General features: G+C 62.8%; 1 protein-coding gene across 1 annotated transcript in view; it reads left to right on the plus strand.

Annotated features, from left to right (window-relative positions):
- Positions 1-6: 6 nt before the first annotated feature.
- ZFPM1 (zinc finger protein, FOG family member 1) overlaps positions 7-22,923 on the plus strand; it is a 66,532-nt gene continuing 43,615 nt past the window's right edge. The window contains 1 exon segment of the mRNA XM_073882383.1: positions 7-48. Within this exon segment, the coding sequence (XP_073738484.1) occupies positions 9-48 (40 nt within the window). The 5' untranslated portion in view covers positions 7-8.

Here is a 22,923-nt window from a genome sequence, read left to right on the forward strand (position 1 = left end):
CCGGAGACATGTCCAGGAGGAAACAGAGCAACCCCCGGCAGATCAAGCGTGAGTCAAACTTTGCCCGCCCGCCTCGACCCTCGTCGGCCCCCACTGGCCCGCCCCCACACGGCCGGCCGGCTGCGCTCGCGGCGCCCGCGACCTTCACCCCGCGCCGCGCCCCCCGCGCTGTGCGCCAAGCGCGCAGTAATCTAATCTCCGCCGGCCGGCCGGGCCCCCGCGTCTCGGCTCCGGCGCACCGGGGGTCCCGCCCGGAGGGGTGTCCGCCTAGGGGCCCGGGAGCGGGGCTGCTGGGGGCGCGGCCACCTTGCGTCCTGCCCCTCCCCCGCATCCCCGAGATGGTGCAGCGATAAGGCGGCCCCGATCTGGGCTCAGATAAAGTTTAAAATATTCCATTCTGCAAGTCCCATCCTGATAAGATCGCTCTGTCGGGACGGGCTGAAATTGTGATCTTATCTCGCAGCGCGGTTGACTCTCCCAGGCTTTGTATCTAGAGGGAGAAACAGAGAGAGACCTGGGAGGGAGAGGGGGCACCCGGGCCGCGTGGAAATGCATGACCAAGTGGCGGGGACCGGCCGGCGCCCACCACCTCTCCTGCTGGCCCAATCGCCGCCTGGCTGGGGGGTGGGGGCGGGGGCGGCCACCGCAGCCCGTGCGCTCGCTTCCAGCCGCTCAGATCCCCGCGTCCTGTCGCTGGGGTCTCAAACTCGAGCCTTCCCTGCCTGGGGACAGCCTCCTGGAGGTCCGACCTTACTCTCTGCCCCGGCCAAGGCCGCACGTGTAGCAGGCAGGCAACCCCCACCCCCTTATCAGAGGGGCTACTCCAAGTCGGGGAAGAGGGGCTTCCGGGGACTCGGCCCCAGGTCACGGTCGCCTCTGCGCGTGTCCCAAGTTTCTCGCCTATTCCGGCCCGCGGGCCACTCCCCAGGGGACCGCGCGGCCGCTGAGTTCATACTGCCAGTCCCCGGTGATAAAAGCGCTGCACACTCTGGGCCGCTCGGCTGCGCGAGAAGCGAGAGAGCGCGCATACAGGAAGCGCCGCTCCCCACCCCACACCAGTAACTTCGCGCCCCTCAGCCCGGGCCTGAGTACGGGGTTTCCTCCGGGGGTCGCATCTGCCAGGCAGGATGGGAAGCGAAGAGGGGAGGCCTCCAGCCCTCTGCCAGCCCCAGGCACTCGGGCTGGCCACACGACCACTGCCACCAGGATCCCATGTGCACGCGCCTGGGGGGGAGTGTCTACCCCACTAGGTCCTAGACAGGGGGAACGCAAGCATGAGTCTGGGTTCCGGGAACCCACTCCCCCAATGTGCAAGCAGGACCTGTTTTCCGAAAGCCGCCTTTATCAAGTCAACTTAAGTATTAAAACCACCTACAGGTCCTGATCTGCGCTCGTTCTCTGGTTTCTTTTTCCCCTCCTCCCCTGGGCGCCTCTGTTTGGTCTGTTCTCGTGTGTGCGTGTGTATGTGTTTCAGCGTGATGAGAAATATAGATAGCGCGGGCAGGGAGATCTTAGGCTGGGAACCGATCGACAGCGCCGATAAGGCCTCGAGCAGGGCGAGCGCCCTGGCTCAGATGGGTTGGCCGAGCGGTGCGCCTTGGGACAGGGACCGCATAGGGCACGCAGACGAGCCCCCGCTACTGACCCTCGCGCGGCCAGGATCCGGGCAGGGACCAGGGCGGCAGGAGGCACCGAGCACCCTCCCTGCCCCCCCCATCCCCGGCGCCTCCTCCCTCTGGCAGATCTTGGCGCGTTAAGATGCGAACTCTGATTGTCACCAAGCGGCGGCGCCCGCCCGCCCTCCCTCTGCCCGCGGCGGTGCGTGCGGCCCTCGCAGCTGTGCGCCCGCCGCGCTAGCCTCACCTGCGACCAGGCCGCGGGTGTGGAGGGGAGGGGGCCGGGCGCTTGGGGCCACCGCCCCCTGCGCCCTCACCAGAGCCGGGGCGCAGCTGCCCGCGCCTCTGTGCGCCTTTTGTTCCACGCAGAGATAGATGTGCCGTGCTGATAAGGCGCGCAACCGATGGTGGAGGCGATAGGCGCTTCCATTTATTAACTTCAAACGTGGGAGCGGGGGAGGGCGAGGCAGGAGCGCGGCCTTGGCCGGCCAGATGGCCAAGACGATAGGCGGGGCCGAGCTGGCTGGGAGCGCGGGGCAGAGCCCAGCTCGGGACCCCCGGCCATCCGAGCTTTCCTCCTGCCCGGGTCGATGTGAGCTGCGATAAGCGCAGGGCCGGGCGGCCGGATGGCGATCGCCAAGAGCGATAAGAGGCCTTATCTATGGCCACCAGGCCCGCCGGGTTAGAAGCAACAACAGCGCGGGGGAGTTGCGGCTGGGGGAGTGGGGCCCTCGGACCTGGGCCAGGGCGGGGGCAGGGGGAGCGGGCGTCTGCGCTGGGTCGTCTAGGCGAGTTTTCTTCCCAAACATACTTAATTGCCAAGAAGTTGATCCTCCCCTGCGGGTGGTACAGTCCATCAAAATGAAAGGAAAGTGACTCCGCGCTGGCCCAGAGCTCCGGGGCGAGGGGAGGGGACGCCCGTCCGATTCCTACGAGATGGTGTGAGATAGCCCGAGGTGGGGTTTGTCACCTCCCGGAGAGAGCGTGTTTTCCCCCTTGAATGGTGCTGGGTTTGGTGTGCGTTCCTGGCAAGTTTTAGGTGTAGCCTGCTTGGAGTTTTGTTGAAAAAAATCAAGGTGGTTTCCGTTTCCAGGGCTGAGTTTGTGGGGAGAGGGAGGAAGCCAGTGTGCCGATGGTCTTTCCAAGCAGGTCCCCCAGATCAGGTTGGGAGACCTGCCTTGATTCACTCAGCAAGTCTTTATTGAGCACTTGCTGTATACATGCACTGGGTCCCAGCCCTGTCTTAGGTGGGGGGTAATAGGTGGAAGTCCAGTCAGGGACACGTCCCGGAAGGGGGAACTTGCATCGAGGTGAGCAGTAGGCCCGCCGTGGAGATACCTCCAGGGACCGTGGGCCAGCCTCAGTTTCCAACTCTGAAAAATGGGATGATGATTCCTGGTGGTTGTCGGGGGTGTGAAGGGCTCAGAGGCAAGGGAGGCTAGGGAAGGGATGCCTGTGTGAGGTGAGGAGGGTGGGCCAGGCTGACGGGAATCAGCCCCCACGTCAGACTGGTGATGTCAAGGGCGCCCCTTGGCAGGGGGAAGCCCCTCAGGGACCATGGGCCTAGATACCTAGTGGAAACCCAGGCCAGCTGGGTGGGGGCTTCCAGCAGAAGCTGGGGACTTGTCCCACGCATCCCCCTCCGGCAGCCACTCCATCTCTTGGGAGGGTGCTGTTCACACATTCTCCGAGTTTGATTAAACAAATTATTGGTGGCCACAGGATGACTAATTCACTCCGTGCTTCAGACTCACCCTGTGCTCTCTCCAGCGGTTCGGCATCCGCCGGTGAGGCTGCCAGGGCCTTCTGGTGAGGGCCAGTGCCCGAGAGCTGGGTGAGGCCCAGGACGGGGAAGAGGTTTTCAGGAACGTCAGAGGGATTGTCTGCCCAGAGCAGAGCCGGGCACAGTCTCCTCCCAAGTACGGGAGGCATGTGGGAGTTGGCATGGCCCCCCGGGGCCCCCTCACCATGCCGTACCTCGCTGGGATGGCAGAGGGGTGAAGAGAGAGGGGGATCTGGCCACCTGGCTGATCCTGATGCAGAGCCACCGTGGGCATTTCACTTGCCTTCCTTGGCCTCAGTTTCCCCTCTGTGAAAGACAGGTGTGGCAGTGCTTGCTACCCCAGGGTCAGCAGGGACGTAAGTCCTGCCCTGCTCTGCTGGCCTTGCCCCCGCCCCAGAGCCCCGGGGACATGGGGACCGATCTATGGTGAGCCCAGGGGATGAAGAGCTGAGAGGCCCCCAGCTCTGACCCTGGACTTGAACGGGCCAGGCGGACCCTGGAGCCCAGCTGTCGCCCCTGAGGCTGGCTTCCACCCTGGCTCTAGATGGTTCTTGCTTTTCCTGCACTCCTGGGCCTCAGGAAAAACAAGGAGCTCATCCATGCCCTGGACAGTAATAATATTAACAACAGCTAATACTTCCAGAGATTACTCTGTGCCAGGCCACATACTGACTTAAAATAGGCCCTATTCTTATCATCTTTACATCTGGGGAAACCGAGCACGGATTGCTTAAGCTGCTCCCCCAGAGAAGTGGCAGAGCCAGAAGCGGAACGCAGGCAGCCCGGCCCCGCGCCCTGAACCAGCCGGCCTGTGACCATCACTCCGCCTTCCTCTTGTCTGCCTGCCCCCAGGCTTATCGGCCTTCAGTCTCCACATCTGTGAAATGGGCCTTTGGGAGAGGAGATACTGTGGGGTCCTTCTCCAGCCCAGCCCTTTTGCCGAGTCTCCCAGAGCCTCCTTGCCGAGCCGCTGCTGCGCAGGGGTGCTCCCCGGGGAGACTGAAGCCAGCCCTGCCCGGGGACCTGAGCCCTGGCCGAGCCCTGCCTGCCCAGCCAGCCCCTCCCTGGAGGTCACTGGGAGCCCAGCATGGCACCAGCCCCGCCAGGGATTTAAATGGGTCAGTTGGGGAAGAAAGGAGGAGGGAATGTGATGCCATTAATTGTACCCCTTATCTCCTGTTTCTATGCCAACCAGACGTTCCTGGGGCTTGACGGACTCGTGAATAATACTCCCAGTCGGCCTATCTGCCATCGACGGGCCTCCTCCTGGAGGCAGCTGTTGCCCGCTGATTGGTATCACCAAGCCCAGGGACCTTGGGCGCCCACCCAGCCACCATACCCCTGGAGCTGCCCCAGGGTCCCTGTTCCCATTTCACAGAGGGGGAAACTGAGGCCACAGCCATGTATTTACTCTCTGGGCCTTGTCTACTGCTCCCCGCTCAGCAGGAGTGGCCTGGGGTGAAGGGGGATCCGGAAGTGGGCGCAATAACACCTGCAGAGGGAGTTGGTCTCCACATGTACCTCCTGGCCCCCTGTGGGCCTCAGTGTCCTCAGCAGTGGCAGGAGGAGACAGATGCCCATAGGTGACGGCTCTGCTACCATGAAGTTGCACTTCGTGGGTTCTTATGAGAAAAGGAGCTCATGGGGGCTGAGGGAAGGCAGAGCCCCTCACCAGGGCCTGTGTTCCAGCCGAGAGGGGAGGATTTCTCGCTGACTTGTTTCAGTCCCAGCCCCAGGGCCTTTGCACAGGCAGCTCGGATCTCTGCGACCTGGGAGTGGGGACTGGATCTGTCCTGTCCCCACACAGTGGGCTTTCCAGAACTCTGTCATATAATGACTTAATGGATACACAGTGTGAAATGGATGTAGGACTATGGGCAAGGCCCTCCCGAGTGAGCCTCAGTTTACCCATCTGCAAAATAGGGGTGATGCCATTGCTGGCCACGTGGCTGGCCACCTGAGCCATGAGAATCCAAGGGAAATTCATATCATCTGATACTGCCACTCTGGCCTCCCGTCCACTCAGCTTCCTGGCTGAGTGGCCTTGGTGAGTGTCTCTTTCCTTCCCAGTTTCTCATCTGTAGAATGGGTATAACACGGTGCCTGCTCCCTTGGCTGTGCCAAGTGCCCGAGCAGGGCTGGGATACGGTGGGCGCTATTTGGATCACACCCAGGGTCCCGGCTTGGGAGGGGAGCCCGGGCTGTTGGTTGCTGGAGGACATGTTGCTCCCACCCACGCCTGCTGCCCGTGGGGCCAGTGGGCTGACTGAGGACAGAGACCCTGCCCCCTGGGACCCTAGTGCTTCCATCCCCACCCTGTCCCCACACCGGGAGCAGAGGCTTTATGCTCCAGGCCTGGGCTGCCCACATCTCCAGGAGTGGGAGGCCACCACAGAGGGGGCCACCGCTTGGCCTTGGGTCCTGGCCTCACCGTGACCCCGAGGACAGATGACTTCTCTCATCGCAGTTCCCTCTTTCGAAGCAAGAGCTTAATAACAGCACCTCCTTCCTGGGGTCTTCATGTGAGGTCTGTGAGCTCCCAAGTGCCAACTGTACAGTGCCGTCCCAAGGTCCCATCCTTCGTGGATGTGGCAGCCCTGGTTGCTGCTGGTTGCATTCCTGAGATCTTGCCAGAAGCCTGGAGGACTGGACACTTCGCACAGAGTCCTGTCTCCAGCCTCCCCCTGCTCCCGCCTTCGGGTGATAGTTTTTGAAGGGACTTGTGGGCAGGGGACCCTGATGCACCGCACTCCTTCAGTCCTTTTTCTGCCCAAGGATCTTACCTGCCGTTAACGACCATCAGCATCATTGGTTCACCCATCTTCCAGGTAAGGAAACTGAGGCCCTGGGGGGCTGGGACATGCTGGAGGCCGCAGGACGGGTGGGCAGAGCTTCTCTGGACCGCGCTGCCTCAGCGCCCCCAGGCCACCTGTCCCAGGACATCTCCAGCTACTCCTCCCCTCCTCCCTCTCCCAAGGCCCCTTGTTTGGGAGAAGGCAGTGTCCCCGCTGGGTCAGGAATGTGGCAGCTGACCTTGGGCCGGAGCTGGGTTAGGCAGATAAGCCAGCCCCTCCCTTCCACCTCCTGTCCCTCCTGTCGGCCTCCCCTGGACCAGAGGCCGTGGACTCCCGGAGCCTGGCTTTCCCCAGCTGTAGAAGAGGCGAGAAGGTGCTGGGGTGCCGCTTCCAGGAGCACAAGCATGGGCAGAGCTCAGACCAGCCCGGGTGCGCCTGGTTCCTTCAGTCCAGGAGCTACAATGGGGACAGAGACCCAGCCAGCCCGCAGCTGATAGCTCCCATCTAAGTGCTTTGCAGGCATCCCCTCCCGTGATTCTCCTGGATGCCTGCTAAGGTTGGGGTTCTCAACCTGTTTTACGCACAAAGAAGTGGAGGACCAGAGAGGGTGGGTGGCTACGCCAGGGTCACACAGCGCATGAGCAGTATAGAAGCAGGTTCGAGGAGGTGGTCTGCAGAAGGCCTGCCACAGCAACCAGGCTGGGGGCATGTGTCCTGGGCCCCCCAGAACAGGCAGGCGTGCTGCTTCCTGGGAAGGAGGGGATGGCCAGTGTGTGGGCTCTGATCGTGGGCGCCTCCAGGAGCTTCCCTGTGGGTGGCCGCAGCCAAGGACAGGCCAGAACCCTGGGGTCAAGGATAGGACTCTGCAGAGACACAGAAGTTGCCCTGCCTTCCCGAGGCTCCGTCTTCACCTTTGCAAGACGGGGATGTTGTGGGGTGCCAGGCTGGGCTCTGAGGGCGCCCGGGCCTCCTGCAAGTAGCTGAGCCCCAGTTTCCCCCCTAAAGTGGAGCTTTGACGCCGACGGCTGAGGGTGGGGAGGCTAAGACCTGGTGCAGGAGGTGCAGCCCAGTCCGGAGCTGGGGTGCCATTGGGGTTGTGCGACAGAATTAACGTGAAGAGCACAGAGGGTCATCTGTGCTCTCCTCAGTCCCCCTGGGCATGCTTCCTGCCAGTTCCTCTTGGTGTCTGACTCAAGCCCTGCAGCTTTCCCAGTCTGCCCTGGGTGCCTGCGCCTGTCACAGGCCACCTGCCTCAATTTCCCTTTTCTCCATCAAGCCTCCACCGCGCAAGTCAGACCCAGAGAGCAGGAGGGGAAGAGGGCCCAGGCCGGGCGGTCACGGCTCTGTCCTGCGGTGGGCTTTCCCCTGGGGACAGGGCCTCGCAGGCAATGGTGGATTTTCCCTGGGCTCTGCTGGATTCTCAGCCCCCAGGGAGGGCTCGGGGGCTGCCCAGGCATCAGGTGCTCTGATGCTTGAGACCCAACAGAAGGCCTCTGCCTGCAGCCACAGGGCTTCTTGTGGCCTCCTCCCATTCAGAGCCAGCTTGTCTGGGGCCCCCGGCTCATCCTGCCATCAACCCTCACCAGGCCTTGCTTGGTTAGTGCAGCAAGCGCCACTCGAGTACTTCCTAAGCCCCTGCTGTGTGCCCAGAACCTACGGACACTTGCTCATGCCCTTCCTGCAGCCACTTTTGAGGGACGCTCAGTGATTAGCCCAGGAAACTGAGGCTCAGTGGGCTTTCAGACGGAGGAGTGTAGCCCGAGCTCCCCAACCTGGGGGAGGGGGAGAGGATGGCTACAGCGGTGGTTTCCAGGGGCAGAGCTCTCCTGGCTCTCAGCCAGCCTGGCAACACCCGTGCTCAAGTCCAGGAAACTGAGGCCTTCCTGCGGTTCCGGGCAGTGGCCAGCCGTGGTGACCAGGCTGTTTCTCACTGGCCATACGACCTTGGGCGAGTCCCTTCCCCTCTCTGGGCCCAGCCGGCTGCAGGAGAAGGACCAGAGCCCCAGTCGACCCGGTCTATACCCGGGGCAGTTTCGGGGGCCCTCGGAGTCCGATGGGGGCTCCATGCAGCAGACGGGCCTCAGGGGAGACTCTTACTCCACACCTCAGATGCCCCTCTGAGCATTAAAGTGGGAGCACTGAATCCTCACGGGGTTGGAATGAGTGTATTTGGGGTCCCTTCCTTTGAACAGAAGTGTTCCTTTTATGGGCTGTGGCCCCCATGGGGTGTCCCACGCAGGAGGGCTGAGGGCGGTGGGAGGCCCTTCCACATTTGAGGGGTGCATTGAGTGTACCCCAGGCTGCCAAGGGGCTACAAAGCCAAGCCTCAGGTCAGGACCTGCAGCGGCAGAGCCTACAAGGGTGTCCTCACCCTGCTATCTTTGTTACTGAGTTTCCTGCTCCTGGGGCTTAGGGCCTGGAAAAACCCCCAAGAAGGGGCCACCAGGTGGGAGGCCGTGGTGTCCCCATCCCCCCACCCCCACCTGCCATGCCCTCACACCACACTATCTCACCTCATGGGCCTGGCACAGCTCAGGAGGGCCCGGGAGCCCTGGGACCCTGAGCTGGCTTCCTGCCTCAGTTTCCCCTCCAGTGCAACATGCCCCTACCTGGCCCTGCCCAAATCAAACATTTTCCTGGAGAACAGAGGGACTCCCGACATTCAGGGCGGTGGCCTTGATGGTCGGGGGGGCACCCAGGCCCTCGGGGGGACCCCAGCCAGGCCGGCTGTCCCCCCACCCCCCCCACCCCTCCTGGCTTTGCCGGCCGAAGCCCAGTCCGCCCGGAACTGTCTGCCAGCCCGGCCTCTGGCGGGCGCAGGTTTCAGCTCCTGTGATAACTCGGAAAGTTGAACTGGCCCCATTACCGCGCTGCGATGGTTGGCGAGATACGGCCCTTGATAATGGGGGAGATACGGCGGCTCCGTGGCCAATAGCCCAGCCTCTCCGCCCATTAACATTCCCTACCAGCGATCCGTTCCCGCCGCCTATCTCCTCCGTTTCCACTCCTCCCGCAGATAAGAATGGAAATTCTGACTTCATAGCTCACTGATTAAAGTGTCTGGATTTCTTGATAATACACAGATAAATTATGTTTTTGAAAAAGAAGGTAGGGGGAGGGTGGGGATGGTGGGGGCCCTGGAGGGGAGCCCTTGGCCGTCTCTGCCTCTCCTGGCCCCCGGAGCCGGCCGTGAACCTCAGCCCGCCCAGCCTGCACCTCCCAGGCCTCTGCACCCAGGCAGTGTCCAGGGGCCCGGCCGGGGAGGGGAAGGCTTGGGCCTCCGCTCAGAAAGGCTGCAGCAGAGGAGGATGGAACGGTGTGGAAGGAACGGTGCCCCTGGCCTGAGGGCTGAACCTCTGGGGGCCACGGGGGCGGATTCAAGGTGCCTCGCTACAGTCAGGAGTCTGCCCCGGCTGCCCCGGCTCTAACTCTGGGCGCGTGAGCCTCACTTCCATCCTCGTCAGATGGGCCCCAGCTTGCCGAGAGTCTGCGGTGCCCCGAGGGCAGGGTCTCTGCTGTCTCCAGGCGCCCAGAACCATGCCCGGTCACACAGTGCGTGCCCAGTCAATGTTGAGGGACCCAGCTGAGCGCCGTTGGCCGGTGGGGGAGGGGGAGGGGCTCCCGGCTCCCTGCTTCCCCGGCCTGGCTGCCACTTGTGATGGTCGGCGCCCAGATGGGACTACGGTGCCATCTCCGCGTCTGTCTGGATAAAGCCGCCTCCTTCAACTGATCCGAGATCCCGCGGTGATGGTGGTGCGATTAGCAACGATTAGGGCCCCACGTGTGGCTAATCCTCCCGCTGAGGGACAGGTGTGGCAGCTAGGTGGGGGCCGCGCACCCGCAGAGCGACACCCACCCCCAGCTGTGCCCGAGGGGATGCCCAAGGCGGGGGGGGGGGCACGACACCCCCTGGCGCATGCCTGGGGCCCCCACGGACGGGCTGCTCGGGACTCCTGGCAAGCACACCCATGCAGGCCATGGTTTCCCCTTTCTGTATTTGTTTTTAAGCAGCTCTCAAGGAATGAGATTTCCCTGTGATCCCAGAGACAGGAGGCCTGAGTGGGCCGCCAGCAACATTTCCGACATGTGCTAGGACGCCACAGTCCTAACAATCCTAATGGTAGCCATTGTCAGGTAGTAGCTCCCTTTACAGAGCACTTTCTTTGTGCCAGGCCTGGGCTTGACCTGTGTTACCCTGTAGAGTCCCCGCTGCCCTGGAAAGGCGCCACCTTTGACCTCATTTCTTCTCAGAAGAGGACTCAAGGCTCAGAGAGGTTGAGCAATGCATCCAAGGTCACACAGCACAGAAGGGAGCAGTAGAGACTGACTTAGAGGCCTCGTCAAGGTCTGGATCTCCATCATAGCTGGAGGTTCTGGGGGTCTCCTCCTCTCCTAAGGGGTCTGCTCCCTCCATTTAGGGGAGAAAGGCCCAGACACGGAAAGGGTGAGTGAGTGCTTGGGACCACACAGCCCTGTCTGAGATCAGGAGGTGATGGGGTGCCTCTACTCCCGCTTATCTCCGGGGGTCATTTCATCTGCTTCCAGAAAATAGCTTCCTTTGGTGATAAAATTGGTTTCTTTCTGTCTTTTGGGTTTTGTTTTGTTTCATTATTCTAAAGGAAGTCAGCTATTTCCAGTAGAATGGGTGCGTGTGTGGGGGAGGGGGACAAGTGTAGTTTGGGGTGACCAGGGTTCAAATTCTGCCCTTCGGGTGGGTACCCTGGGCAAGTGACTTACTGTCCCTGCACCACAGTTTCCTCACCTGGGCAATAGGCATAACCATAATTCTGGCCAGACATGTATAGTGGGGGCCGTGTTCTCCAGGGACTTGTGCAGGGGTTGGAGTCGTCCGGGCTGGGGCTCCCTCCCCAAGCCCTCCCTGCCTGCTGCACACCCTCCATGAATCCCACCAGCATTCCTCCTGGACTGATTTTAGCAAATAGCTCCAGGGTGCAGAGGTGTGGGGCCCCTGTCACACAGTGCTGTGGATGGTTCTGGAACCGTTATCCTGTGGCCTTGGGAGTCTGGCTCCCAGAGCCAGAGGGAATGCAGAAGGATTGTAGGGGTGCAGCCTGCCCCAGCTGCTATGGCTCACAGGCACATCCTTGTTTTGAGACTCAAGTTTCTGCATCTGTAAAATGGGGCTGAAGATGCTGAGGCCTGCCCTAGAGACCTAGGGCTGTGAGGTCTCCCTGTCCTGCACAGCTAAGCCCACGGGGGCGCACGGGCCATCTGGACAGAGGGGCTCAGCATCCAGTCTCCAGGCCACTAGCCTCTGGGCCGCCCTGCCCTCATCATTCCCCCTTGGGGCTCTTCTGTATTCTCCCTGTTGTGAACACAGTCCTCGGGACCCCCACCCTTCCGGTCGGGAGCTCTGGGGACCAGGGTTCTGGGCGTGTGGACACAGCAGGAGGGATCTGAGGGAGGGAGGCCCCCACCCCTCCGTTACCCGGCTTGGGGGCTGGGGGTGGGGTGTGTTGCACCCTCCCCCCCCAACAAAAAAGAAAGAAAAGGGAACTCTGATAAAAGGCGATAGGCCTGTGTGGTGGAGGAACCCTATCGCCTTATCTATCTGCCTGCTCTCTCCGAGCCGGTCTGTTGTTCCCCTTATCTCAACCCACCAAAATGCCAGGAACAAAAGCGCGTGCACACTCACACTCACACCCGCGAGCCCACCACCCCGCAGTTCCCGGAGCCCCGGGAACATGATGCCACTAGATCTGCCCCGGGGGATTCGGGTCCCCTTAAAATCATCATCGTCCTCATCATTATTTTGCAAAGGAAGCCAAAAATAAGTCCTCCCTGAGGAGACGCAGCTCTAAATAAGAAGTTGCCCCCGATAGGCCCTCCCTGGAGGGAAGGAACCCAGCCTTGGGATGAGGGGCGAGGTCCCAGCTGTGCTGCTGCATCCCAGGTCTGTGACCTTGGGTCAGTATCTTTCCCCCTCTGAGTCACTCATCATGGGCGGGGTTGGGGGGGGGGGGAGTCCGAGGATTTAACGGAGCTTTAGAGGAAAAGGAAGAGCATGTACTCTAACCAAAGTCCTCCCCATGTGGCAGGTGGCCATTTTGTGTCCCAGACTTGGGTCTGGGGCAGGTCATCCAGAGCTTGGCACCCCCAGAACCTGCTCCTTCAGAGGCCAGAGCCGAGCCCCCCAGCTCCCAGCCCCCTCCAGTGTCCCTAGCCCGGCCCCCCCCCAGAGCCCAGCATACCCCCCCAGCCCACACCGCCCCCCAGCGCCCCTAGCCTGGCTCCCCAAAGCCCAGCCCGGCCCAGCCCAGACCCCAACAACTTCTCCCCAGGCCCCGCCCCCGCGGCCTGGGAATGAAGGTCCTAATCTCTACGCCGCCAATGGAAACGGACATGCAAACGAGCGAGAGTGAGGCCTGGGGATTGGCTGAGCTCCATGTGTGAGGCGGGGCCTCTTCAGAGGGGGCGGGGCTTCTCTACGAGGAGCCCTTAGTTTAGGGAGTGGGGGACACTGTCTTGCCCGGACCTTGACCCCGTGATGGAAATCCCCCGCCCCCAGCTCTGGAAGGGCCAGCCTTTCCGGGGCCTTGCTGCTGGGGTCATCCGTTTGCCCAGGTGCATGGGGACAGACGGTTTGGCCCTTGGATGACCTCTTGCTGACCCTGAGCCCAGACCCCCACAGCCTGAATTAGGGGACCAGGACTTGGGCGTTCCCGAGATCAGCCCGGCCAATTCTGGCTCCCAGATGGGAACACTGAGTTCAAAAATGGGGCGGGGCAACTCAAGGCTGGCCAGCTCCCCTCCCTGTGTCTGGGGCACCCCCACACTCTGTACATGCTGTCCCATCTCTGCCCCCTTCCCCCCCCCCCCCTGTTTTTTATACACGACCTCACACTGCCACGCTCCCCCTATAACCCCGCCGCGGGGCGGCCCTGGGACCTCTTTTTTTTTTAATTTTTTTTTTTTTTTTTATTATTTGACAGAGACAGAGAGAGAGAGAGCACAAGCACGGGGAGCGGCAGGCAAGAGGGACAGGGAGAAGCAGACTCCCCGCCGAGCAGGGAGCCCGATGCGGGGCTCGATCCCAGGACCCTGGGATCAGGGCCCGAGCCGAAGGCAGACGCCCAACCAGCTGAGCCACCCAGGCGCCCCGCCATGGTACCATTTTAATGAGTGAGAGCCCCGACCCATTTGCCAAACTTGCTTTCCTGTCAGTGAAATGGGAGGGTCTGGTCTGTCTGTCTCCCAGGGCAATTTCTGTGCACCCTGATGAGCACCATCTGCTCCCTGGGCCTCAGTTTCCCCATCCACCCAATGAGGGCTGAAACAGGAGTTTCTCAGGGGGTTCCTTAGTCTATCTGTGGCTGTGCTGTATTCTAGAAACAGGGTCTTTCAGATTTTCCATTTTCAGAAATTTATATAACAGGAGACCATGTCTGCAAGAGGTATTCAAGAAACTTTGGGGGTTCAAAGTCACTCTGCACCCCACAGATTGTCTTGTCGGTGAGATGGGGGGCCCAGGTAGGCCCAGCTGGCCCAGAGCCTGGCCAGATGCTCCCCTAGTTCCGCAGCACCTGCAGGGCTCCATGACCCGAAAACCAGCCACAGGTGTGGGCGTTTTGCAACAATGCATAAGTGGAAAATAGCAGAGGGGCAAGGAGGGAACAGGTTTGGGCTGAGATCTAAGGGGAGGAAACAGGGAGGGGGCTGTCGGACCAGAACCAGACTGCTGCCATGTGACCTCAGCTGAGCGCCTTCACCACCCCCCCCAAAACAGGGTGACAGTGCCTCCCAGGGCATGGAGTAAGAGCGACTCAGCACTCAAGAGGGAAAGGACAGCACCTAGGCCCTGTCCCCGGGGGGGGGGTCCCCCAGCCCTGCCTCAGAGTCTCTCTAGTGCAGGGCATATAGTAGGTGCTCGATAAATACTCCCTCAGTTGATTTCAAAATCTCCCCACCCCGGCCCCTGTCCCAGGAAAGCAAAGCAAACCCACGGGAAAAAGGAAACTGGAAGACAAGTCAGTGCATACAGTGAGCGCTGTCATGGACAGAGCCGTAGCGGCCCAGGAGTTGGGGTCACTACCAGCAGACAAGGAGGACCTGTCCCCTGCAGCAGGGCTCAGGCTCACTTCCTTCGGGTCTGGGTGCCTGGAATAGGGACAGCAGGCTGACTTCTGGGTGTCCTTGTGTGTTCAGGCCTCCAAACTTGTCTGAGGCCCCGGTGTGCTTGGGCCCTCGTCCAGGATCCCCGTGACCCTCATGGGAGCTCAGTCCCTGCCCTCATAGCACCTAGGCTGCTGGGGAACAGAGAGGGAACACCAGAAATGAACCCTAAGGATGGAGGAGCCCCCTGGAGCTGGGGGACTGGGGTCGTGGAAGGCGAGGCGGCCACTCTGAAGCCAACGTTAAGCAGAGACAGATGGTGGTGTGTGTGTGTGTGTGTGTGTGGATAAGAGCCACCTGGCAGAGGGCACAGCAGAGGCAAAAGCTCTGAGCAGGGAATGAGCTACCACGGGGGTGAGGAGGGATGACAGCGCCTGCCACGCGCTGACCAGCTCAGGGCACCGCCCCCAGGACAGGCACTCCCTTCCTGTGTGCCCTCAGCAGTCACGTCACAGGCAGGCCCAGGATGTGGGGTAGGACACAGGAAGTGCAGGGCTCCTCCCCTCCCTTCTCCTCCTCATGGACCGGGCTTTTCCTCTCCACATACTCTATCCCAGCCGGAGGGGCTTGAGGGGTCCAGATGCAAGCACGGCTCTTGACCCACCCAGGCTCATCTGCACCCTCAGGCCCACGGCCAGGTTTGGTTCCAAAGCTGTAATGTCCAGGGTCAAGGCCATGGGCTCTGGAGCCACACAGATTGGCTGCACATCCCAGCCCTGCCACTCACTGGGTCCCCTTGGGCCGGTCACTAAGACCCCCGAGTCTCAGCCCCCTCCCTAGAGATCAATAGGGCCAGGCGCTAACTGGCAGCAGAGGTTTGCCCAGGACCATTCAAGCGATGGGTCAGTGCCTCTGGCCTCCCTCCAACCTCGACACAGCCCCTAGCATCCCCCAGCCCACCATCAATGCAAGCCCTGCCTCAGTGTCCATGGCCAGCAAGTGGCCCGAGGTGGTGGAGAAGGCCACGTCACTGTGAAGGGCTGTGCACACGGGTGCGAATGTGCGTCTCTGAGTCCCCTAGGATGGGGACAGGCGCTTATGGAGAGCCTGCTGTGTGCTCCATGGCACTGGGCTGCAGAAACTGTCCCCCTTGAGCATGAATCCCCCATGCTGTCCCCCACGTCTCTCCTTCCTTCCTCGGCCCCTGGCTCCCTCTGCTCTGCTCTATAGAAACTTGGGGCTGATTTTCAACCCCCAGTTTTCAGTTGAGGAAACAGGCTTCAATGGGCGGGGGCCTGCCTGGCAGGGTTTGAGCCCAGGAGTGCCCCACGCCAGCTTCCCGGACCCTGTGGCTCTCTCTGGCCCCCGTGGGGACAATGTGCCCACTGGGCCAGGAGGTGCAGGCTCAGCCCCGCATAGCCGCTGACTCCCCGTGGGACCGGGAACCCCCCTCCACACTCTGGGTGTCTCGGTTTCCCTATCTGTGCAGTGAGAGTGGAGTAGAGCTGCTGCTTGGGACCCGGCCACACCCAACAGGGAAAAAGGCTACCAGAGGACCCGGCTTCTTCCTCCCTGCATGGCATCCCCCAGGGGTTGGAGACACCGCCCGGGTACTGGTCGGCCAGGCCTGGGTGTGCATCGTGCTCCTGACCCACAGAGCATCAGGACAGCCAGGCCTGGAGGAGGGGCCGTGGCGCTGTGGCGGGAATGCGGTCCTGAACCCGGGGCCTGGCAGGGCCCAGAGCCGGCTCCTCGGTGCAGAGGGCATACTGCGGGGCCCAGTGCCGCAGGGAAAGCCAGCGCCGGCGGTGAGGGGGGGTGGTCTGCAGCCCAGGAGGCCGTGTCCCCAACCCCTTCCCCAGAGGGCAGGGAGGGTCCTGTCGCCCTGGAGCCCCGGCCCCTTCCGGGAAGCAGTCTGCCTGCATCCAGCTGACGCGTGGGCCCCGGCGACGGCTCCATTAGCGCGGCCCCCGCTCCCATTCATCAGCCCTTATCGGCCCATCTGCAGAATCAGTGCGCAGCCCGCGGCGCCCTTCGGCGGGCGCTACTTCCCTGGCCCCGCCCCCGGGCTGCCGCGCCCGCCTCCTCCCCCGGGCGTGCGGTGCTCTCTGCCGGGCCACGTGGTCCGCGCCCCGCCCAGCAGTGTCGGCGATCCGCGCTGGCTGCGGCAATCTCGGGTAATCTATCAGCAGCTATCGGGCGCATCGGAGGGCCGGGAGCGGCCAGGCCCAGAGATGGCGCCAACCCCTAGCGTCGATAAAGTCTCCGAGTTCAGCGGTGATGAATGCCGAGTGAGTGCAGGCCGCGGATAGGATGTGGACTTGGCAGCCCGCAGCTCCGGCTGAAACCAATCTCTCGCTATCAGGCAGGCCGGGCTTTCCCAGGCCCGCTCCCCTTCTCTGCCTCGCCTGGCCTGGTCCCTGCCCCAGGGGACCGGGCCCCGGGGGTGGGGGTGGGGGGCAGCCTGAGACAGGGGAGGATCCTGAGCCAGGCCAGCGAGGTGGCACCCAGCTGGGGGCTGCCTGGAGGTGGGCTGGCCTGGGTCTCCCACAGCCCCGCCTTGCTTCCCAGGGTGGGAAAACAAGACCCTGGGCAACGAGAGCCCTCTGCCTCTTCCCCACCCATCCTTAGCAGCTGGCAGGACCCCACCAAACGCTCCCACCCCTGGGACGTGGTCTGGCACTCCCGTCTGCCTGGGGCATTCTTTGGGATCACAGTGTAAGCAGTGTCTCCCCTGAGAAGCCCTCGCTGCCCACCCCCAGGCCGGTCTGCATCCGCACCCCGTCCTTGCGCATCATGGTGTCTGGGGGCTGTCTCCCGCCCCGCTCGGCACCCTTGTGCTCAGAGCTGACCCAGCCCATGGTGGGCACCAGGAGCCTGGTGGAGGAAATCCCACAGCACCTGAGGATGAGCCATGGTGGGAGGGGTCTTTACCTCCCGCAAAGCCCTCTCGTTCCCCCCCACCCCCCCACCCCCGCACTGCACCTCTGCGGGGTTGGCGGGTCAGTCCCCGTGCGTCACGTGCATAAACTAGGGCCTGGGCAGGTCCCCTAGGCTGAGCGCCATGAGCCTCGGAGCCCGTGAGGCCTCTGCTCTTCCCTGCCGTGCATGGCCGTGCCAGCCGTGGCCACAGACCTCTGATGGGGCAGGTGGGGGCCGCGGTGGCTGTTCTCTGCCTCTTTCTCCTCCCCTGCTTGGTGGAGCCGGTTTCCCTACAGGCCGGTGCTGACTGGGGTCCTGGTGGAACTTTATAAACTGTCGAGGGCTGTGCACCCATGTCCCGGGGATCAGAGCCGGGAGAGGGCCCCAGGTGCCAGACCTTTCACACCCCTGCTGATGCCCCTCCCCCACAGCAGATAGGCTGATGGCCATGCCCACGTGACAGGGAGGGAGGGGTGTGCCAGCCTGAGCCACCAAGTGCAGAGCTGCCAGAGCCTGGGTCCTGGCCTTGGGGAAGAGACAGTCTGAGGGGGGCCAGAGAGCGGCCACACAGCAGCCAGGCAAGGAGTTGACAGGGAAGGAGTGAGAAAGGCGGGGAGGGCTTCTCTGAGCCACCGAGTTGCAGAGCTGGGAAGGGAAACTGAGTCCTGGTGAGGGGGGCCACACAGACCTGGGTCTGGATCCCCCCAGCAGACCCCCCCACCTCTATAAACAGGGTAGGTGAGGCCTCGAGGGGAACGCAGGCCTCAGGAAGGGGAGCAGGCCGGCCCCCTGTCCGCTGTCCTAGCTGTGAGACCTTGGGCACGTGTCTTTACCTCCCTGTGCCTGTCCCCCATCCATGTGGCTCTGTCCCCAGAACCAGGCCTGTTTCTCCTGACCAGCTGCCCTGAGAGGCCTCTGAGGGCAGTGTGTGCAGGGGGTGCCAGGCTTAGCCTGGGCCCCCACTGGGCATGGCCGTGGGGCTGGGGCAGTTAAGCCCCCCAAGTTCCGCCTGTCGGTTATGGGGCTGGCCACAGGAGGAAGTGGTGGTGGCTGGGGCCGGGATCTGGATGCAGGACACCCCGGGTGTCAGCACCCTGTCTCCCTTCATCTCACGTCTGCCAGCCTGGAGTCCCTAGAGACCCCAGGCGGGGCCGGCCCGGCCTGTGTTCTGCCCACTGCGAGAGGGGGCACACCTCTGACTCCCCAGCCCCAACAAGAGGGCTCAGACTCCAAGGCTCCCCGCTGCCTGGGCCCTCCGCCTCCCCTGGCCCATGGTCACCGGTACTCACTGAGCACCTACTGTGTGCCAGGTGCTACCCCAGAGCACAGCCTGTGAGCACACCAATCAAGTGAACACCCTGTGGGCATCCGGGCGGCAGTGGGGTCAGCCAGAGCCAGGCAGGGGTGGGAGCTCAGGCCAGGATGGCCCCTCCCGGAGCGAGATGGGTGCTGGTGTGGGCCGTGGTGGGCCGTGTGGCTTACACTGGGAGAAAGAGGGAGCCGGGGAGGCAAGTGAGCAGAGGAGGGCGGGTGGAGGCATGTGTCAGGAGATGGGTGTGTCATTAGCATCCATGCTGAAGGCCCCAAAGGAAGGAGCTGCGGAAGCTGACTGGCTGGGTGCGGGGAGAGTGAGGCCTGGGAGAGGGGGTGGCCGCAGGGTGAGAGGTGCCCGAGGCCCGGGAGGTGGTCCTCCCACTGCTCTTGGTTACAGCGGCCCCCAGGCAACTCGGGGACCCGGGATGCGTTTGTTGGCCCTCCCCCCTTCACCTGCCTGCCGTCTGTCCAGGGGAAGGTTTTATTTTGTCCTGGGCACTGCACAGTGAGTTCTGGTCATAGCCAGCCAGCCCTTCAAAGGGGGCATGGGGAGGAGCACTGGGAGGCGCCCCACACAGCTGGGTCCGCGGGGATTGGAGGGGGTGGGCACTCCTGTAAAGAGCCCCGGATTCTGACCGGCTCCTGGAAAGCTTGTGCGGGAGGAGGTGAAGATCCGCACCAGAACGGCCCACGTGGGCCCTGGTTGCACAGGACCACGCCCATCTTTAAGTAGAGGCTGCTTTGAAAGCCGAACCACCCTTAAAAGGATGAATCCTACTGTATAGGAATTATGTCTTAATAGAATACTTCGAGTGTGTTCAGAGTTGAAGTAGGTCATACCACTCTTGTTCATTAGACTCGGTCCATGCTCCCGAGAGCGTGGGGCCCTCCTTGGCACCGTGGTCAGCACTCCACGTTCTTTCTTGTTGTGGAGGGCACCTCCTTGCCCTCAGCCGGCCCTGAGTGTTACGCGACGGTGGCTGGCCGCCCTCCTGCAGCCTGGCTTACCTTGGACAGCACCCCTGCCCCACCAAGTGTGGCCTGAGTGCTTGCTGGCCTCACCGAGGCCACGGGTGTCGGGGTCTGGCTCATGGACATCAGAGCCGACGAATCGACAGTCAGTTATACTCAGCCCTGATGGAGACCCCCCAAGGTGGCGGTGGGGGGGCAAGCCTGAGAAGCAACGGGTCTAGGACCCAGATGTCTGGAAGAGGAGTAGTGAGCTTCCCCCAGCAGGGTGTATGTGAGCACCATCAGACTGACCGTTGGTGGAAAAGTGGAGAGCCCGGCTGCCCAAACCCCGCCCCTGCCGCCGGCGGCCCACTCCGGTAGTCGGGGGGGCAGAGCCAATGTGGGAGGGTACCTGGGTGCAGGCAAAGGTTCAGATGCCTCCTCTCCCCTCCGAGCCAGGGTGCCCGCTCAAGCCAAGATTATCTCACCAACATCCTCTTGTGGTCGCCCCAAGGTGTCAGCGGGGACTGACCTTGGGTTGAAGAAGCCGCTGTGGGGCCACAGCGCAGGCCTATGGGCCCCTCCCAGCCCTAGCCCCTCGAGGCCCCTGGGGCAGGAGGGCAGCACTGCCGGCCAGCTTTCCCCCCCTCTGCGGGAGAATAGACCACCTGCAGATACGCAGAAGGCTCCAGGAAGGCCCAGTCTGTGTGGGAAGATCCTGCTGAGGGCCGAGGAGGCCTTCACCAGGCAGAGGGAGCAGCGTGGTGACGGCCCCATGGCTGGCAGGGGCGGGCAGACGTGGGTGGCTTCAGGCCATGGTGGCCTGAGGATCGGGGCTGAGGTGGACCCTCCAGGAGAGCCGGGCTCCGTGCAGTGTCTGCACTGGGCCTCCCCAGAGCTCCAGCTCCCTCCCATGGGTGCCTGCACCCCTCCCGGGGAGCCCCCACCCCTTTGGGGCTATAAGCTCCTAGGAGGCAGTGGGCCAGGACCCTGCCTCTGTTCTAAACGTTAGAGAAGCTTTGTAAGCTCTCCAGTAAATGGACTCCTCCCCCCAGGCCTTTGTAGCTCCCGCTGGGGGTCTAGAACATGCCCCTCGCCCCCCACTACCACCTGTGCCCACCCATTGCCCCCCACGCCCCTCTGCTGTCGTGCCCTGCCACCCATCGGTGGCGCAAGCCCAACCTCACAGGCCCCGAACTGTTGGGGGCTGCTCTGCGCTGGGCCCTGGGGCTCTGGGGTCGGGGGGCATCCTTGCCCTCAGCAGCGCCACGTACCCTGGGCTCCCTCCGCTCCTCCTGGGCTCGCCCCACCCCCAGCCCTGCTCAGCAGCCCCTTCTTCCAGCTTGCTTCTCTCCATCCACCTGGGCCTGGGAATCAGCTCAGCTGCTTCTCAGGACTGTGAGTCAAGCACGAGTCGCTGGGCCCCGAGGGCCTTGGCAGCCAGCAGAAGCTGCAGGCTGGGCCAGAGCGGCCAGCTGCCCCTGCATCCTGTGCCTCAGCGTCTTTGTCCAGCAGACACCAGCTGAGTTAGAGACCCTTCTCCCCGGGGATCCTGCTGGCCGGGGCCCACGCAAGGGAGTGCTTCCCCAGAGGTCACACTGCTTGCTGCCAACAGGTTGGGCTTTAGACCCAGCCCTGTGTGCTTGGAGGACCCAGGTCCCTGGGGTCCCTGGGGTGGCTGCCCACGGCCCCCAGTCACCCAGAGCTCCCCTAGCGAGGCCCCCTCAGGGGGAGCAGGGCTGTCCCCACTGTGGCCTGAGCTGCCCCACCGCCCCCCGGTGGGAAAGTCTGAATCTGTTGCAATTTTCCCTCTGTTATCAGAGCCTTATCTGGCCACCGTGTGCCGCCCAGAGGCCAGGGTCTCTCTCCTGGCAGCCCCACGCCCCCACCCACCCCGGGCCCAGTGCCGCCGGCCTGCCCACCAGCTGCCCAGGCCCAGCGAGACCAGAGGCCAAGGCCTTCTGCCGGCGCTGTCCCCCCGCCAGGCCTCAACCCCATCCACCAACCTGCCACCCCCAGAAGGCAGGTGTGGCACCCCCCTAGAGAGCTGAAACTGTTAACAGTTGTCATAATAACCCATCTGTGCTCAGCACCAGAGCACCACCTTGCTGAACCCTGACCCTAGCCCTGCTTTCCATGAGGAAACCAGGCTCGGGGAGGTGTGGCCTGCACACGGCCACCTGCCTCAGCCTCCTGCTGTGCCTTCTGCTCGGAATGCTTTTCCCTGGCCCCAGTTGCAGGCCATCCCCTGTCCCCTTCCAGATCGCCATCACTTGTCACCTCCTCCAGGAAGGCTTCCCTGATTGGCATCTGCACCTCTCCTTCGTGGCAGTGGCCACACTTGGGTTTTTCACTTTGCTTGGGGTATGTCCTGGGGCAGACTCTGGCCCTCGGTGGACCCAGGAAGGGTTGGACAGGTTAATGAATCCGGGGGTCAAGGAGGGGTGAATGAGAGAACAGTGGTGGAGGATGAGGGCTGCCGGCACTCCAGCGGAAGGGCAGGGCCACGCGGTCCATCAGTGCCCACCCCGCCCCCAGGCCAGGGGGCCTGCCTTCAAAATCCAGCCCTGACGCAGGAGGGGCTCCAGGGCAGGTCTCTGGGCCTCTGTCTTCTGCTCTGTAAATGGGGTGTAAGAAGAAGGACCTTCCCAGAGAGGCATAAAGGACCCACGTAATGGGCGGGCACAGCGCGGGACCTCAGGTAAAGAATCACACGGTGGTCAGGCCCCCAGTTGGGTGGGGGGCTCCTGGGGACTCTGCCCTGGTTCTTTCACATGTTTCCAGTGGTCTTGGGGTGCGGGTGGTCACCTCCACTGGATGCAGGTGCAGTCTGCGGGACCAGCTGCGACCAGCGGGAGGCCCAGGGCCTTGGGACTCCCCGTCCCGTGCTCGGAGACACTCTCACCAACTCCCTGCCTGACAGGTCTGCCTAGGGGCCACAGTCTGGGGGGATTTTGTCCCCTCCACAGAGAACAGCTCCAACTCTCTTAGAGGTGGTCATTCAAAGCCACCCCCCCGCACCAGCTGCCTCACCATCAGAGCCAGGAGGGGCCGTTAGTCGTGCAGCTCGGGGACTCGGAAGGGAGCGGGGATCATCCTGCCGCACAGAGCCTGTCTCCGTAATTCAGTCTTAAAGCATGAAGAACGGGAGTTGATGAAATTCTGCTATCAGCGCCCAGCCAATATGCAAACTATCTCGCCCCCAATCAAATAGCTATTATGTTTTCATTTCCATTTCCACGTCCGGCTTAATGAGCAGGAGACGGATCGGCGCGGGGCCTCTGCTCGCCGTGATAACTGAGGGGCTCCGGGCAGCGGGGGCAGCTCTGCAACCGCCATCATCACCACGGGCACCCCCAGACAGGGTCCAGCCTTGGGCACTGGCCTCTCCACCCTGCTGGGCTGTGCGGCCGGCGTCACCCTCGATCCAGGCGTCCGGAGGGTGAAGGGACGCACGGGGCCACTCTGG

Source organism: Callorhinus ursinus, unplaced genomic scaffold (assembly GCF_003265705.2).
Source record: "Callorhinus ursinus isolate GAN/ISIS: 27379988/994484 unplaced genomic scaffold, GSC_fseal_2.0 scaffold46, whole genome shotgun sequence".
Lineage (NCBI taxonomy): Eukaryota > Metazoa > Chordata > Mammalia > Carnivora > Otariidae > Callorhinus > Callorhinus ursinus.